Source organism: Delphinapterus leucas, chromosome 12 (assembly GCF_059928025.1).
Source record: "Delphinapterus leucas isolate spDelLeu-1000000601 "Yukka" chromosome 12, BTC_Dleu_Yukka2, whole genome shotgun sequence".
Taxonomy (NCBI): Eukaryota; Metazoa; Chordata; class Mammalia; order Artiodactyla; family Monodontidae; genus Delphinapterus; species Delphinapterus leucas.
Window position 1 is genome coordinate 18,502,459 of NC_143140.1, and position 18,173 is coordinate 18,520,631.

General features: G+C 34.0%; 1 protein-coding gene and 1 pseudogene across 2 annotated transcripts in view; both read left to right on the top strand.

Moving 5' to 3' along the window:
• SENP6 (SUMO specific peptidase 6) overlaps positions 1–18,173 on the top strand; it is a 76,178-nt gene that overhangs the window by 35,344 nt on the left and 22,661 nt on the right. For both annotated transcript variants that reach the window (XM_089921750.1, XM_089921751.1), the window contains one exon: positions 9,128–9,198. In XM_089921750.1, coding sequence (XP_089777876.1) covers positions 9,128–9,198 — 71 coding nt within the window. The remainder of the gene's footprint in view (positions 1–9,127; positions 9,199–18,173) is intronic.
• Positions 5,302–5,401, top strand: LOC115801807 (U6 spliceosomal RNA; annotated as a pseudogene).

The window sequence follows — 18,173 nt, forward strand, 5'->3', positions numbered from 1 at the left end:
AAATGTTGAATAATGTAAATAACATGGAAACAGGTTTTTAAGAACACACATTTCTTAGAATAGTGAAATGATTGTAGTTTTCTAAATCAAATGCCCATAAGAATAGCTCCTCTCCTCAATGTATGTATGTGGAAATTTTTGTGCATGTGTGTATCTTTTTTTCTTGCTTCCATGAGTTTCAAGAACCTTTTATGAATTCTCCCCTCCCAAAACAGGTGAACAGCCCTTGTTTTAAACCAATACTTTAATATCATTGGTGATGGTCAAAAGAAGGGACATTCTATAATTTTATTTAATTATGTAACTTTGACTCTATAATTTTGTTTAAAGGTATAGAGGAGGCAAAGAGGACACCTTGCAATATTTTATAGAATGCTATATATTCCATCTTACTTCATGAACACCAGGTTTCTGAACTAAAGATGATCCTGTCAGCAAAAGATTTAGGCACATTTTATAATTCTGAAATACTTCACAGTTCTTACATGGTTTAATTGAATGCATTGTGCAGATATTTTACTACTTTCCTCCTGGGAAAGAAAAATTATTTTTCTATTGTGTCTGTGTTTCTCTCTGAGTAAATTATTATTTCTTGTCAGACACAGATGAGTCATTTTATATCTTTTGAATTTTTAATTCATAAGTGACTATATTTTGGGGAGAAGATCATTAATAAGATGTTTATAAAGTATAAAGTATAAAGATCTTAGAATATTCTCTTATAATAGCCTTGGTGGGTTTATACTGACTTTTTTTTTCTACTGTTTTGGCTTCTTATGCATATTTCTGTTGGGGAAATTTATTCATTGATACATTCAGCAAATATTTCAATGACTCTATGTGCCAGGCACTCTTCTAGGAGCAGACAAAAATCCCTACTCTCTTGGAGCTTATATTCCTGTTGGAATAATACTGGAATAGAAGTCAGAGATGTAGAATTAAGTAACCAGCATTACCAGTAGGCACATAACTTACTCTAAAATGGGGATAATGATATTTGTCCAATTTTAAAGGAGATTTGTGAAGAACAGAGATTTGTTCTGTTATGAGATAATTATTTGAAACTGACATATACACTGTAAAGTTTGAAATTTCTGTAATAATAGGTGCTGAAATTCTTTGTCTTTTTGTACCAACATTACCGCCAGGGGCTAGGCGTGAAGCAGCATCTATTTATAAAATATGTTACGATGAATACACTGGAGTGCTTTATTCAGCAGCTTAGTTACTGTTACGTTCAATTTAGCCCATTAATCCTTTGGAATCTCACCTAAAATTATTTTATCTTTGTCAGAGATAAACTGAGAAGAACTTTTGTGTCAGATTTTACTTTGTAAATTTTTTTTACGTAAGCCATTTTTCCTCCCTTATGAACAAAGCCACATCTTTTTTTCTGACCTTTGAAAAGTAATAGAACATCTTTTATCTTTATCCCTTAACACATGAAGGACTGTAAATCTCTGAACTAAATGATTTCTTTAAAAGAGGATGGTTTATCTAATAAACAAAAGTTAAGTAGTTGTGGAAGGTTAATCTTCTCCAGGTTTTGTCCCTTTGTACTGTATACTGGGCACAATGAGGTATATTTTAGGTTTAAAACCAAGCTGGAATAAAAATTAAACAACGATATTAAGGTCCAGAGCTTGCAAACTTAAAAAATTTGCTGCCATTTTTCTTTGTTGTGGGTGACTTTGACAACTTGAATGACTTGAATTCTTTTCTAACTCTTGGACAGTTGGCTTGTGAATATAGTGTACGTGGTAGCACCAGCAACCTAGAATATTTAATCTGGTATTAGAACTTTTTTTTTCTCCTTAGATAAAGACAGTTGACCTATTGTGAAACTGAAGCACATAGTAATTTTCAAATTAAAAATTTTTTTTAAATATTTTTATTATAAATATGTGCGTATCGTAGAGAATTTTTAAACAAAAAGATACAAAGGGAAAAGAATACAATAAAAGACATATATGAAACACTAGAAATGTTAACTTAAAAGAGAGTATTTGAAAAGACAAGTATTACAATGAAAGATTTTATAATTTTTAAAAAGCTCTTATAATCGAAAATTACATCATTAGTATCTTCATGCATTTCTTTCCAATTTTCTTTTTCCTGTGTACTTTTAAATATACCTAATACATGCAGTCATAATAAAAGTACAGCTGCATATTCTGAGTTTTCACCTAACAGTATGTCCTAGCCTTTTTCCCTGTTAAGTTGGCTTCTAAAAATGATTTGTAATGATTACGTAATAGCTTGTCCGGCAGATATACATAATTTATTTACCCATTAGTCCATTTCTTGTTGTTTTTCACTGTTGTATATGACAGCGGTCCCCAACCTTTTTGGTACCAGGGACCGGTTTCATGGAAGACAATTTTTCCATGGAAGCGGGGGCAGCGGATGGTTCAGGCAGTAATGCGAGCGCGATGGTTAGCGGCAGACGAAGCCTCGCTCCCTCACCCACCGCTCCCCTCCTGCTGTGCGGCCCGGTTCCTAACAGGCCGCGGACCAGCCGAGGCCCGGGGCTTGGGGACCCCTGGTATATGACACATTGATGAACAACTTTGCATGTAAATCTCTAAGTGCATCTCCTAAGATAAATCTCTGGGAAAGGATTCTTTGGGCTAGGTTACAGATGTTTTTAATGCTCTTAATAGGTATTGCGAAATTGTTTTGCAGACAGGTGGTACCAATTTATATTAGCATTATAAATTGGTGTCTCAAGGTACCTGAAAATAAAATTATATTCAGATGGTACTGCCTTCCTTAGAATTATGAGAGTCATCTGAAACCTTAGATATAATAAGAGTATAGCAAGATGATAGAGTACAAGACTAATAATGTTAATAATTTTTTATTCACTCTGATCAATTGCGGTATATATTGGAAAGACCAAAATTTCCTTCACAGTAGCAACTAAAATTAAATATTCAGTAATAAAATTAATGATGTGTAGATCCTTTATAAATATATCTAAAGAACCTGATCTGAGGCATATATTAGGTTCCTGGTTGGTTATTTGATATCAGTGCTCCTTAAAATAAACTTAATGCAATTTTAGTCAGAAATCTTGCTGACTTTCTTATTTTAGGAAATTTTGCCAATTGATTCTAAAGTTTATTTAGGAGAGTAAATATTTGAGAAGAGTAAGAGATGAGACTTACTTTATAAAAAGAAGAATAAGTGGGGGAAGAGAAGAATGACATGTCTTACCACATAATAAAGCATACTGTGAAGAAAACAGTGATTGGATATGGAAACATTGGAAAAAAGCCTAGAAAGTAGAGCAGTAAACAGACTAGAGATTCCAAGTATATTCAGTTTCCAGCTACCCTGTCTAATCAATAACTGTTTAGTTTACAGTGCCTGAATTATGGTATTTGCACATAGGCTAATACTTTGAATTACTTTATGGTGGCTCTGCATGGTGGCCAGTGGTTCAGTTTTGACATTACCACCCTTGTTCAGCATGATTGTACAATTATTTGACCTGATAAATACACTTCTAATTACGTACTGCCTCTTAGTTATACACATTTATTACTTCCAAATATTTATCAAGTGCCTGCTGTGTTCTAGGTATAAGGATCCAGTGATGAACAAAACAAACAAGATCTCTGCTCTCGTGTAGTTTACATTTTGATGGGCAAAAACTGATAATGAACAAGTAAAACACCAAAAAATAAGTTCTGTGTAAAAAAGTATAATTGGATGATGTGGTATAGAGTGACAGTATGGTTTCTTTAGATGTTCAGAGAGACACTCAACTATGAAGCTAACATTTAAGCAAGGACTGAATGAGCAGCAGTTAGCCATACAGTGATCATAGAGATGGCTTTTCCACATAGGGAAGAGGTGGTGCTAAGATATTAATGCTGGAGTGAGTTTGGCATGTTCAAAGAACAGAAAGAAGGACTGCGGGGTGGGTTTGGTTAAGGTCAGCTAGGGCCCCTAGATCATAAAAGGCTTTCTGTAAGATGATCTGAAGAGTTTGGGTTTTATGTGGTGCACTCACTAGAAGATTTCAGGTCATTTTAGGTAGGGAAGTGTTATTATTACCTGATAAATCTTTGAGATTTAAAAAAATAATCTTTTGTATATGAATTATAATTTGGCACAATTAAAAACTTAAGTCAGTGGCATTCAGTTAAGGCTAAGCGTGATTTACTTACCAAATAGAGATATGCTACAAAAGAAAATCAGGAATAATCTTTGACTATTCAAAACTATCTCAGCAAAATCTAGGAATTGGAGAGGTAGAAGGGCAGAAGTAAAAGGTATCTTAAGGCCTTTTATTTTTGGAAGGGGGACTGAATGGAGTAGGATGGGGAAGTAAAAGGATTTTAAAGATCTTATCCCCTTAGAGATGATGCAGTAGAATATCTTGTTTGAGGAAATAGTTGTAATCTTGAGAACATGTTGATGAACAAAATATGCAGTTGGAATAAGGGTTGAGAGAGGGAAGGTAACTATTTGTTAAATTAACCAGGGGAGGAAAAACAAATGAAAGGTAATTGTGCAAATCAGTAAAAATAGGGGAAAAGAGTGAAAATAAACAAATATAAGAAACAACTAATACAGTAAGATGAAAGGAAAACATGAAGTTTATCAGATGCAATAATGATTGTGATCAGGTCGAGTATATTTAATAAGAGACAAACTGGTTGAATTAAACCCAGCTATATCATGTTGTTTACCAGAATCAGATATTTATAAAATAACAATTTGTAAGTAAAGGGGTCTCTTGGTCTTAGAGTCAAAAGAAATGCAAACAAAAGGAAAGCATGAGTAGAATTTTAGCAACAAATGAAATAGAATTAAGGATTAGAAGCACTAAATAGTATAATGGAGCACATTTTATAATGGAGACACTCGTGAAGAGTGTAAGTAACAACGAGCTGTGTAAAGCTCCCCTAAAATATCTAAAATGCAAGACGTTCTTGGTTAGAGTACAACTTCGGGAGATTTTAATACATCTCTTCAAAAATTAGATTACAGTTTAAACATGAATCTGGAATAATGCATTTTCATGAAAAATGAACACATTTAATTTATTTTATAGGAATTTACATCTTTTGAGATCAGTTCGAGCAATGGAACGATTTATAAAATGAGTTTCAAAACCAACTTAAAAAAAAAAAAGCAGAACTCAGATCCTGGTTTCTAATACCACTCTAATAAAAGGAACATGGAGAAACGGCTGATTCTAGGGATGGGTTAGGGAAAACACAAAATGATCATAGAGTATCTTGTAGTATCAGGATTCAGACAGGTATTCAAAAAACAAAGGGGTACTTGCTTCAGCAGCATATATACTAAAATTGGAACGATACAGAGATTTTCATGGCCCTTGTATGAGGACGACATGCAGATTGGCAAAGCATTCCATATTTCTGTAAATTTTATGTATGTTTTATCAGAATTTAAAAAAAAAAAGAATGAGGTCACATGAACACAGGAGCCAACTGAAAGAGCTCCCAAGGGCCAAAACTGAAACAATTGGATTATAACCTAAAGTATAAAATAAATATTCATGAGTCATACTGGTATAAATGATTGAATAAGTGATTTATTTATTGAACTCTCCTGGGTTTTTATAAGCTGCATAAAATGAATTGGGGTAAATAGACAGGTGTTTATACAGAAGAATTCCAAATAATATGTGAAGATAGTTTCCTCTTCAGGAAGTAGAATTTAACTACCCCTGCCCCTTTTGTGGGCTGGACTGATTGGACTTGCTTCCAAATAGAATGTTGAAAGGGAAAATAACTTTGGAGTGGAGAAACCTGGCAAACACTACTTTAGCCAGATGATCAAGGATAACCTTACTAGTGATGTAAATCATCGATACCATGTAACCCCTGATATGATGTGATGAGATGGGCACTGTCCACCAAACCTACAACTTCAGTCTAATCATGAGAAAAACATCAGACAAACCCACATTGTGGGGCATGCTACAAAATAACTAACCTGTCTCTTCCAAAGTGTCAAGGTCATGAAAAACAGTGGGAAGCAAAACAGTCTGGGAAACAAAAAAGAGACTAAGGAGACATGATGACTAAATGCGGTGGATCCTAGATTGGATTCTGGAACAAACAAAGGATATTAGTGGAATAGCTGGCGAAGTTCAAATAAAGCCTGGCATTTAGTTAATAGCAGTGTACAAATGTTGATTTCTTTTTTTGACATATGTATGAGGGTAATGAAGGTGTTAACGTTAAGAAAAACTGGGTAAGGGATATAAGAGAATTCTGAATTGTCTTTTCAAGTCTTCAGCAAATCAAATTATTCTAAAATAAAGTTTATTAAAAAAAAAGGTCTGAAGCCTGTCTAACCTTTAATAAGGAGTCTGATGTTATTTAAAGAGTTCTGCACAGAAGGAAAAAAAAGCTCTCCAGTTCATTTTATACAGCTTGTAAAAACGTTGGGTCCATGAAGTGAGGTTTTCTCTAAAACTTCTATGCAGAACACAAGCCCTCAGAAGCAAAAAAAATGCTCCCGCTTGGTAGAAGACAGAAGATAGGGACACTTCTCTGTTTCTGCTTGGTTTGAGGTAGGAAAGAAAATCCACCAGGAAATTAAATTCTAGCCTTAAGCATCATAGTAGTTTGGAGTTTGAAATTTTAGTGTCTGTAGAGTGATGGAACTCTCAAATTAAGAAATTAACATGAAATTTCATTTTTGATTACCTAACAAAGTTTCTTTTAAAAACTAAGTTTTAAAGAACACAAGATTATAGCTAGAAAGTTCTTTTAATTCCCTTATTAAACAAATACTACTTTATTCTGAAATTATTGTATTCTTGTATTAAACTTAAGGTATGCTTTTATTTCTGTAATTTACTCATTATAATACATTTTTTAAAACAATCTGCTCTGTCTGTATAGGGAAAGGTGTAGTAAATATTAGATACAGAATGGCCATAAGGTTTGGAAATGTTGGCAAATATGCATAATTTTTAGCATTACATTACAATACATGATAGGTCATGGATGTTACATGATATATTCAGTGCATTGTTTGTTCCTCGTCAGCAGTGCATGGTTCAGTGCACTGTGTCAAACAGCAAAGAGCAGTGTGAATTAGTGCAGCATTTTCAGAAATCCCTGCACATCTATGATATGTTGCCTCCAGTGATTTATGCCAGTTATGACTGAATAAACCTGTGTTTATAGCATACCCCAGAATGAGTAATTAAGCAGACAAAAATCCAAAATATGTATTTCAGATTTTGTGGCCACTCTGTCAAATTATTTTGCTTGTTGATAATCCTTAGTATTTAAGAATACGTACTGTTTCTGTTGTCCACTGTTTTAAAAATATATAATGCATAGAGGTTTTGTAGTTTAATATAATTGTATCATCATATTTTGCTTCAGATTTATTGACTCGGTTGCCTTTTATAATTGGTATCTTTACTTTTCCAGTGTAGAGTTATAAAAATTAGAGATTAAAAAATTGTTTGTTTTAAAGATAAGACTATGTTATATCATTTTTAGTGTGAGCATGTGTAGTATATAAAAACATGCATTTTATTTAAAGCTTAATGTAGTTAGGAGCTGAAAACCTACCTTATTTTTAGTAACACTAGTACCACTATCTCTAAGGCAAATTCTCATCTTCACAACTCGTATCCTCACGAATCTTAAAATTTTGACAGTGTGGAAATTACCCAGTTGTACCAAATGCTGCTCAGTAATAATAACTGAAATGGTGAAAACACCATTACTCATCAATATTGGTGCAGTTTGCCAAGATTCAGATTCTGGTGTTGGTATTTAATAGTTGTGTGACCATGGGCAAGTTAATTAACCTCATTGTGCCTCAGTTTCCTCATCTGTAAAGTACTAACAATAGTAATACTTTATAAGGTTATTGTGAAGATTAAAGTAATTATTAGATACAAAGCACTTAGAACAGTACCTGGCACATGATGCTCACTATTTGCTAACTGCTGTCACAAATACACTACTATCACTACTCTTATTATTTTCTTCTTGTGTCATTTTCATATTTTGTTTTCAATTTAGGTGCTCTGACTTTTACAGTATAAGAATATGAAATCCTTACAGGAAAATTCCTTTAGGATTTTTGTTTAATTAATTAATTATATTGCCCTGTGATAAGTATTGATCACTCGGGTGAATGCATTTACAAATAACAGAATAACCTTTAATTCCCCCGTTAAATAAAATGGAAATATTTTTAGAAGCTTTTGTTTAGGATGGGAAGGTAGCTATTGTAGCTCCCTGGTTTATTGCATTTTTTGCAAACCTCCTCCTTTAATGCTTTTATCCCACAATTAGCTATAGGATTTTTGCTTTTCTCCCAAACTATTGTATATTTGGACTTCTATAGTATTTTAGGATCCTTATTTACTAAGGATTCCTGTTCAGAATTCTGAAAATTGGTTAGGTGTGAAGTCTGACAATGTAATATATTTTTTAAAGTATAATTATACCCCCATAATGTAGTCATATTATAAGACTAAAATATTTATTTCATGATTTCTGGTTTTGTACACAACATTTTTTGTACTGCTTTTGGAATTATCCTCAAGGACAAGATCTTATTCACTCTTTATTCTTTATTCATTGATCTTTAAACAACTAGAAACATTTACAGCAAAATTGGGCAAGTTGAGTATTTATTATAAGCTGACTAACTTTTTTTATTCCAAAAATGCATGTGACAATGAAATATTAGGAGTTTTTCTTTTTAAGTTTTTTTTTAACAGATTATGAAGGCAGTTCCAAAAGAAAAATTCTAAAGTTTTGTGTATTGGGGGAATAAATATATAACTTTCCAAAGTGACTACTTTGAAAGGACAAATACTTGTATTTATTTATTAAATATTTGCTTGAAAGACTGCCTGCTGTCAGCTTTCATAGATTGACAGTTTAAATAAAATATAGTCACTGCCCTTAGGGATCTTATAGTGCATTAAGGTTTACTATATTTGGGTAATACAGTGTTACTATTTTATAGTACCACTTTTTATATGACAAACAAGCTATGATTTGCTTTTGATAAACATATTTTAAGTATTCCCTCTACTTTTTCATTTTAAAAATATTTTTTTCTTTTAGACTGAAACTATATAAATTTCCTTTTCTAGGAAAGAATATCCACCTCATGTCCAAAAATTTGAAAGTAATCCTGTAAGGTTAAGTCGGCCCCAAGGTGTTGGTAAGTGTGCAGTTTTTTTTGTTACACCTGTGAAGGGTTTTGAGTAGTTGTAAGGAAGGTAGAATAGGAATATGGTACCAGTTTTAGAATATTCCCAGGTATAATAGGAATATATAGACCCATTTTTTTATAATTGATTTGAGAATTTATTTATTATAATTGTGACCTGAAATCATTGGGGAATGATTCAAGGAGTGCACATTCAGGTGATTATAGTTGGAAATCTTTTTGATTATATTAGCATTGTTGTTAAACTCAGGATCCAAATATTAACTCTAGATGGGTTATAGCTTCAAAATTGTGTTTTGTTGCTCTTTGTTATAATCTTACATTATGTGATTTTCTTGATTAAAATGGTTTTGATCCTAAAATTTAGGATACATTAGGCACTGAATTAAAAAGAGCCCATACCTGATAAAACTGTGCTAATAGTAGATGTTGGAAAATTATTGTAAGTAGAAGTTTATATTTGCATTGAAGTAATTTTTAATACAGTGATATATTAAGCAAAAATAAAATAAGAGCAGATAGCATTTATGAAACATGTTTCACCATCAAATTGATGTTCATTATCTAGAATACAGATTCTTAATCTGTGTGTCCATCTTGTTTGTCCCAGACCTTTGCTTGTTTATTTATTTATTTTTTGACTTTTTAAAAATATTATAGTTGATTTACAATATTATATTAGTTTCAGATGTACAGCATTGTGATTCAGTATCTTTACAGGTTATTCTTTATTAAGTTATTACAAGATAATGGCTGTAATTCCCTGTGCTATGGAATATATCCTTGTTGCTTGTATATTTTGCGAATAGTAGTTTGTATCTCTTAATCCCATAGGCCTTTGCTTATTTAAATAGCACTAGGGGCTCTTATTATCCAAAGTCTAATGATTTTAAGCAGCTCCAGTGGGTAAGACTCCGTGCTCCCAGTGCAGGGGCCCGGGTTCAATCCCTGGTTGGGGAACTAGATCCCACATGCATGCCACAACTAAAGAGCTCACATGCCGCAACTAAGAGTCCACGTGCCGCAACTAAGAAGTCTGCATGCCACAACTAAAGATCCTGCATGCCGCAACTAAGACCCGGCGCAGCATAAATAGATAGATAGCAGCTAGGTTTTCCTGACTGCCAGCAGTTTGTTGTTTCTGTTTTTTTTTTTTTTTTTTGAGGCACCTATATTTTTCTTTTAGTTTGGGTGAAAATCTTTTATGCATATATTGAACATATCCTATTTTATAAAGAGAATATTCCAAACTTAGCTTCATCCTTTCTTAACAACTTTGCAGTTATGAATGTGAATTATTATACTTCACAATGCATAGTTCTGTTCACTAAGTTTATTAAGTATAGTAATAATGACTAGCCTCTTTAACATTCATACCTTAAACCTTTATTGAATTCTTAATCTGCCCTAGATGCTGAGTCAGTTGCTTTACATTCATTATTTGTTTTTATCGTGGCTCCCTACCCAAGATCTCAATAAGCTAAATTCAACTTTACCTACATTTTGTACAGAGGAGGAAATTGAGGCTCGGAGGGATTACACAACTTGCTTGATCAAGGACACAGACTAGTATTGGAATCCAGGTCTATTTAATGCTAAAGGCCATGCATTCTCTTAACCACTGTGCTTTACTATTTTCTCCTTAGATCAGAAAGAAACTTACTCCTAATCCTCAGGGAAGAACTGCACAATAAGTACTATTATCATTCCCTTTACACAGATGCATTTCAGTAAGTTAAGTGATTTGGCCCATTATATGGTTTTAGATACCAATCAGCCCCAGACTTTTTTGAAAAATTTTTTGTTTATTCAATAATATTAAGTACATAAGAATAACCTTTTTTTAAGAAAAACTTTTTGTTTTGAAATCATTTTAGACTACTGAAAAGTTATTAAAATAGGACTCATTTACCCTTTACCCAGCTGCTCCTAATGTTAACATGTTACAATCATGGTACATTTACAAAACTAAGAAATTGGCATCGGTATAACATTCTTAACTAAGCAACAGACCTTGGTCTCATTTCACCAGTTTTTCACTGATAACTTTTTTCTGTTCTAAGATCTAGTTTGGGATCTTACATTGCATTTGTTTGTCTCATCTCCTAAGTTTCCTTGACAATTTTGAAGAGTAATGGACAGTTACTTCATAGAATGCCTTTCTTTTTGGAGGTTTGTATGATGTTATCTTATGATTAGATTGAGGCTATGCATTTTTGGCAAGACTTTCATGAAAGTGATGTTGTGTCTTTTTCTACACATTATATCAGGGGTTGTATGATGTTGATTTGTCTTACTGCTGGTGATGTTAAACATGGTACCTTGGTTAGGTGGTTTCTGCTGGGTTTCTCCACTGTAAAATTATTTTTTTTCCCTTTGTATTTAATAAAGATCTTGGGAGAGATACTCTGACACTATGCAGATACCCTCTTTTTCCTCAAAATTGCACCCACTGATTTTGCATCTATTGGTGGATCTTGCTGGCAACAATTATTACTTGGTGTTTATCTAATGGTAATTTTCTGTTTTCTTCATTTCTTTTACATTTATTAATTGAAATTCTTTTGTAGGAAAGAGCTGTACCGTCTCCTTTACTTACCTATTCAGTTTATGCCTGTGGACTCATAATAAAGTGTGTGTGTAAATACATACTTACATACATATATATATACATACATATATATACACATATACATATATAACATATATATGTGTGTGTATATATATGTGTATCTATCTATCTATATCTATATCTATATCTATATAGGGTTGGCCAAAAAGTTTCTTTGGTTTTTAAGCAAAAATAAAAGACACATTTTTTATTTTCACCAAGAACTTAATTGAACAATGTATTCACCCTTTTGTTCCACTACCTTCTGCCATTTTTCAGGCAACTTCATAATTCCATCTTCCCAAAACTTTTTATCTTTTCAAACAAAGAACTGTACCAGTTGCCTTTTACAATCTTCCAGAGAATGGAAATTTTTTCCCTTAAGAGAATTTTGTAAAGGCCAAAATAAATGTAAATACAAAGGTGCAATGTCTGGTGAATACGGCGGATGAATCAGAACTTCCCAGCCAAGCTGTAACAGCTTTTGCCTGGTCATCAGAGGAACATGCGGTCTTGCGTTATCCTGATGGAAGATCATGCGTTTTCTGTTGACTAATTCCGGATGCTTGTCGTCGAGTGCTGCTTTCAGTTGGTCTAACTGGGAGCAGTCCTTGTTAGAATTAATCGTTTGGTTTTCCGGAAGGAGCCCATAATAGGGGACTCCCTTCCAATCCCGCCATATACGGAACATCACCTTCTTTGGATGAAAAGTTGCCTTTGGTGTGGTTGGTGGTGCTTCATTTCACTTGCCTCACGATCTCTTCCATTCCACATTAGTGTACAGTACCCACTTTTCATAGCCCGTCACGATTTGTTTTAAAAATGGAACGTTTTCGTTACAAGAATCATATGGAGAAATACGCTCAAGGTTTCTTCCGCTTAACTTCTGTGGATTCCAAACATCAAAGCAATTAACATAACCAGGCTGGTGCCAATGATTTTCAACTCTTGATTTGGATATTTTGAGTACGTCGGCTATCTCTCGCGTGGTATAATGTTGATTGATCTCAATTAATGTCTCGATTTGATTGCTATCAACCTCAAGTGGTCTACCTGACCGTGGAGCATCGTCCAGCAAGAAATCTCCAGCACGAAGCTTCACAAACCACTTTTGACACATTCGATCAGTCGCAGCACCTTCCCCATACATTGCACAAATCTTTTTTTTCGTTTCATTTGCATTTTTAACCTTTCTTGAAATAATAAAGCATAATGTGCCAAAAATGTTGCATTTTTCTTCCATCTTCAATATTAAAATGGCCACACAAAAATTCACCAATTTTGATGTTTTTTTTAAATGCACACTGATGTGACAGCTGTCACAACACAGTCTTAACAATATTGTTTCAAATGAATTTAAAGACAACTAAGCTACTAGAGGCATCCTATGGAAAAAACAAATGACCTTTTTGGCCAACCCAAAATATATATACACACACACACAATCATGTGGACAGGTAATGTTTGTAAACTTTGGGAAAGGGATATTGGTATATTTAGCTTGTAAACTACAGCTGCTTTGTGTTAGGTAGGTACACGTATACTTGGGTATAGTATGAGTGACAGTGCTATAACAATATCGCATATATTGTTACATAAAGATTGCATTTTATTTTAGGATTTCCTTTGGAGATAGTTTTTTTAATAAATTTATTTATTTTTGGCTGTGTTGGGTCTTCGTTTCTGTGCGAGGGCTTTCTCTAGTTGTGGCGAGCGGGGGCCACTGTTCATCGCGGTGCGCGGGCCTCTCACTGTGGCGGCCTCTCTTGTTGCGGAGCACAAGCTCCAGACGCTCAGGCTCAGTAGCTGTGGCTCACGGGCCCAGTTGCTCCACGACATGTGGGATCTTCCCAGACCAGGGCTCGCACCCGTGTCCCCTGCATCGGCAGGCAGATTCTCAACCACTGCACCACCAGGGAAGCCTGGAGTTAGTTTTTAAAATGGTGAGATTTCAAACCCCAGGATCAAGTTACTGGCATAGCACCTGGAATAATTTTCCCCTAAAAAGAAATCACTGTCTTTTTATAGTTCTTAACACTTAAAGTAGCTTCCTTTATTATTGTTTTTCTCCTTTATTTTGCATTTAAGAGACACTTAATATGAATTATAGCCATTTATTAGCACTAAGCTAACGAGCATTGATAAGCAGTTCTCTAGGATTAAATTAAAGCTTGTAAACTATTAAGTATAATTTTTGGATAGATCAGATATCCTATTGCTTTTTTGTTTGGTGTTCTTTTTATATTTTTTCTAAGTATGTAAAATAACATATAACTATAAATTAAGATTTCTTATTTTTTTCTCTATTCTTTCTTTTGTTTCTTAAACCTCCTTTTTGTTTTCCAGTCTGTTCTTTGTGTTCTTGTCAGAGAATTAATAGACGTTATATACTGTCTCTGAGTGAACATTTAATTATATTCTTAATGTAATTACATTATGATTTCAACCTAAATCACCTGACTTAGCACTATTTAACTCATGTGCAGAAGAAAAATATCCACTCACTCTTAACCAGTCAGGGTATCTTCTCCTGGTACTTTAACATATAACTTGCTAGACTTCTATGCATATATACCCTTTTTTTTTTAAAATGCGTTTATACTATGTTTACTGTTCTGTAACTTGCTTCTTACTTTGTTACATTATTATCCGGTTTCTGTACTCTCATTAAAAGATATTGGAATATCAGAAGAAAACCAGAATGAAAAACACAATTAAGGGAAGTTTAAGAATCAAATAGATGAATTTATATATAGTGGACTTTACAAGTTAATATAGCCAAGTCTCTGTGGTCATTTTTTTCATGAATGCATAGTGACCCACTATATTTCTGTACCATAATTTAGGTTTTTAATGTTTTGATATTATATATATTATTAATAATTTAGCTCATATTATGTATTTTATCTATTATTTACTTAGGTCAAATCCCTAGAAATAAAATTATAAGGACAAAGTTTATGCACATTTTAAAGACTTCTGATGTATTACTGCCAAAATGCTTTCTGTAAAGGGTGTCAGCTCCCAGCAAGCAGGATCTGAGTGTGCCTGTTTTCTCACATGCTCCTCAGCAACAGTAGATATTACTATCCTTCAGGCTTTGCCAGGCTGATAGGGAAGTAGTATTTGGTTTTTTTAAAAATTTCCTCATTACTGACGAAGCATTTTATGTGTTGAGTGGCCATTTGGATTTCTTCTTTTATTCATGTCTGCCTGTTGTCTCCTTTGCCTGTTTATCACATATTTCGCATAGACAAAAGTGATTTTTAAGGAGGTTGTAATGAGAATGTGATATATGACTGCCATTTTATTCTATACTGAAAACCAGTCATAGTAACAGCTACATGATGGAGAAAACCAGCTGTTTTTCTAATTAGTCTTTCTCTTTTCACAGATGATAAAAATAACTTAAAAGCAAATAAATAACCACAATAAAGATAGTTGTTTGTGTTCTAACTATCCTTGAGGTATATAGTTTCCGGCAGATTAGTAATATCACGACTAAATTTTCAAACAAAAAAGTGAAGGGCTGTCCTTGCCCCACCCCACCTCCGACTTCTATTATGAAAATTTTCAAAGATACCAAAAAGTTGAAAGACTTTCACAGTGAATACACATATATCTACTACATAGATTCTACAGTTAACACTTTTCTGTACTTAACTTTATCACATATCCGTGTATCTAATCATTTATATATAAACTCATCTTATTTTTTCCAATGTATTTTAAAGTAAGTTACAGACACCAGTACAGTTTACTCCTAAACACTTCAGCAGGCATATCATTATCTAGAGTTCAATATATGTTTTAGTTTTCTTTTTCTATTTTGAAATAAAATTTACATACAATGAAATGCACAAGTCATAAGTGTACAGTTAAATACATTTTGACAAGTACACATACCTTACTAACCCAAAGCCCTGGGAAGACATAGTACAAATGATATCATCACTGCAGAAAGTTCCCTCTTGTTCCTTTCAGTTACTCCTCATCCCTGCCCCCTCAAAGGTAACTATTTTCATATAAGTGGAATAATACAATGTTTACTCTTTGTTGTAAGTCTTCTTTTCACTCTGGATAGTTTTTTTGAGATTCACCCATGTTGTTGCATGCATTAGTAATTTGTTACTTTAGTGTTCCATTGTATGGCTGTACCAGTTTGTTTATCATTCTCCTGATGATGGATACCTGAGTTGTTTCCAGGGTTTTTTTGGTTTTTGTTTTTTGTTTTTGCAGTACGAGGGCCTATCACTGCTGTGGTCCCTCCCGTTGCGGAGCACAGGCTCCGGACGCGCAGGCTCAGCGGCCATGGCTCACGGGCCCAGCCGCTCCACGGCATGTGGGATCTTCCCGGACCGGGACACAAACCCGTGTCTCCTGCATCGGCAGGCGGACTCTCAACCACTGTGCCACCAGGGAAGCCTATCCAGGGGTTTTTTGTTTGTTTGTTTTAAGATTATGAGTAAAGCTACTATAAATGTTCTTTTTATGGAGGACATTTTTTTTTAAGTTTAGGTTTTAAAATTTATTCTAAAGATCCAACCTATTAATCACTTTTACTTGTCTCATAATATCTTCCATATTCTTACCTTTTCTACGTATCTGGAAATAGTGTGGTATATTAAAAAGACATTGAGCTAGAAAATCCAGCAGGAAATATCCCAATCTTTTTTTTTTTTTTCATTGACGTATATAGTTGATTTACAGCTGTTGTGTTAGTGTCTGGTGTACAGCAAAGTGATTCAGTTATAAATATTCTTTTTCATATTTTTTTCCATTATAAGTTATTATAAGATATTGAATATAGTTCTCTGTGCCCTGCAATAGGGCCTTGTCTTGTTGTTTATCTATTTTATATATAGTACTTTGTATCTGCTAATCCCAAACTCCTAATTTATCCCTTCCCCACTTTCCTCTTTGGTAACCATAAATCTGTTTTCTCTGTCTGTGAGTCTGTTTCTGTTTTTTGTTTTGTTTTTTTAATAAGTGCATTTGTATTCTATTTTAGAATCCACATATATAAGTGAGATCATATGGTATTTGTTTTGTCTTAGTATGATAATTTCTACCTCCATCCATGTTACTGCAAATGAGGTTATTTCATTCTTTTTTTATGGGGAAGTAGTATTCCTGTGTGTGTGTGTGTGTGTGTGTGTGTATACACACATATCAATCTTCTTTATACATTCATCTGTTGATGGACATTTAGGTTGCTTCCATGTCTTGGCTGTTGTAAATAGTGGTGCTGTGAACATTGGGGTGCATGTATCTTTTTGAATGAGAGTTTCCTCTGGATATATGCCCAGGAATGGGATTGCTGGGTCATATAGTAATTCTATTTTTAGTTTTTTAAGGAACCTCCATACTGTTCTCCATAGTGGCTGCACCAATTTATATTTCCACCAACAGTGAAGGAGGGTTCCCTTTTCTCCACACCCTCTCCAGCATTTCTTGTTTGTGGACTTCTTAATGATGGCCATTCTGACTGGTGTACAGTGATTCCTCATTGTAGTTTTGATTTGCATTTCTCTGATAATTCGTGATGTTGAGCATCTTTTCATGTGCCTATTGGCCATCTGTATATCTTCTTTGGAGAAATGTCTATGTCCTCTGCCTGGTTTTTGATTGGATTGTTTGGTTTTTTTCGTTACTGAGTCATATGTGCTGTTTGTATATTTTAGAAATTAAGCCCTTGTTGGTCGCATCATTTGAAAATATTTTTTCCCAGCCCATAGGTTGTCTTTTTGTTTTGTTGATGGTTTCCTTTGCTGTGCAAAAGCTTATAAGTTTGATTAGGTCCCATTTGTTTCTTTTTGCTTTTACTTCTATTGCCTTGGGAGACTGACCTAAGAAAACATTGGTACTATTTATGTCAGAGAATGCTTTGCCTGTGTTCTCTGCCAGGAGCTTTATGGTGTCTCTTGTTAATCTTGGTGTTTGTTTTGTGTGGCCTTGGGTAAACACTCAGTATTCACCTTCTCATCCCCAGAAGGGGGCATTCAATGAAAGCAAGAGTGTCACATAGGTTTCATCTCAAGTACCTCCCTGGAGTACTTTGTCGAGGGTTTGGCACAGTTTAGCAAAAATGACTTCCATGATCAGTTAGCTGCTAAAACTTCCATGAGCCTCTTGTTGTTAGGCGTTTGCCATTCCTGGACCAGTCAGGTTTTAAATCTTTTGCCATATTATGTTTCTGGCTATAATTTGAAGCTAGTTAATTTTCACATGAATTGTCATAATCTTCTCAAGTGTTTTTCTCTTTCCATGGAAGATAGAATCCCAAAGAAATTTCTTAATCCTGACATTGACATTAACATATTTATGCTTATTGTCTCTTTGTAGATCTACTCTA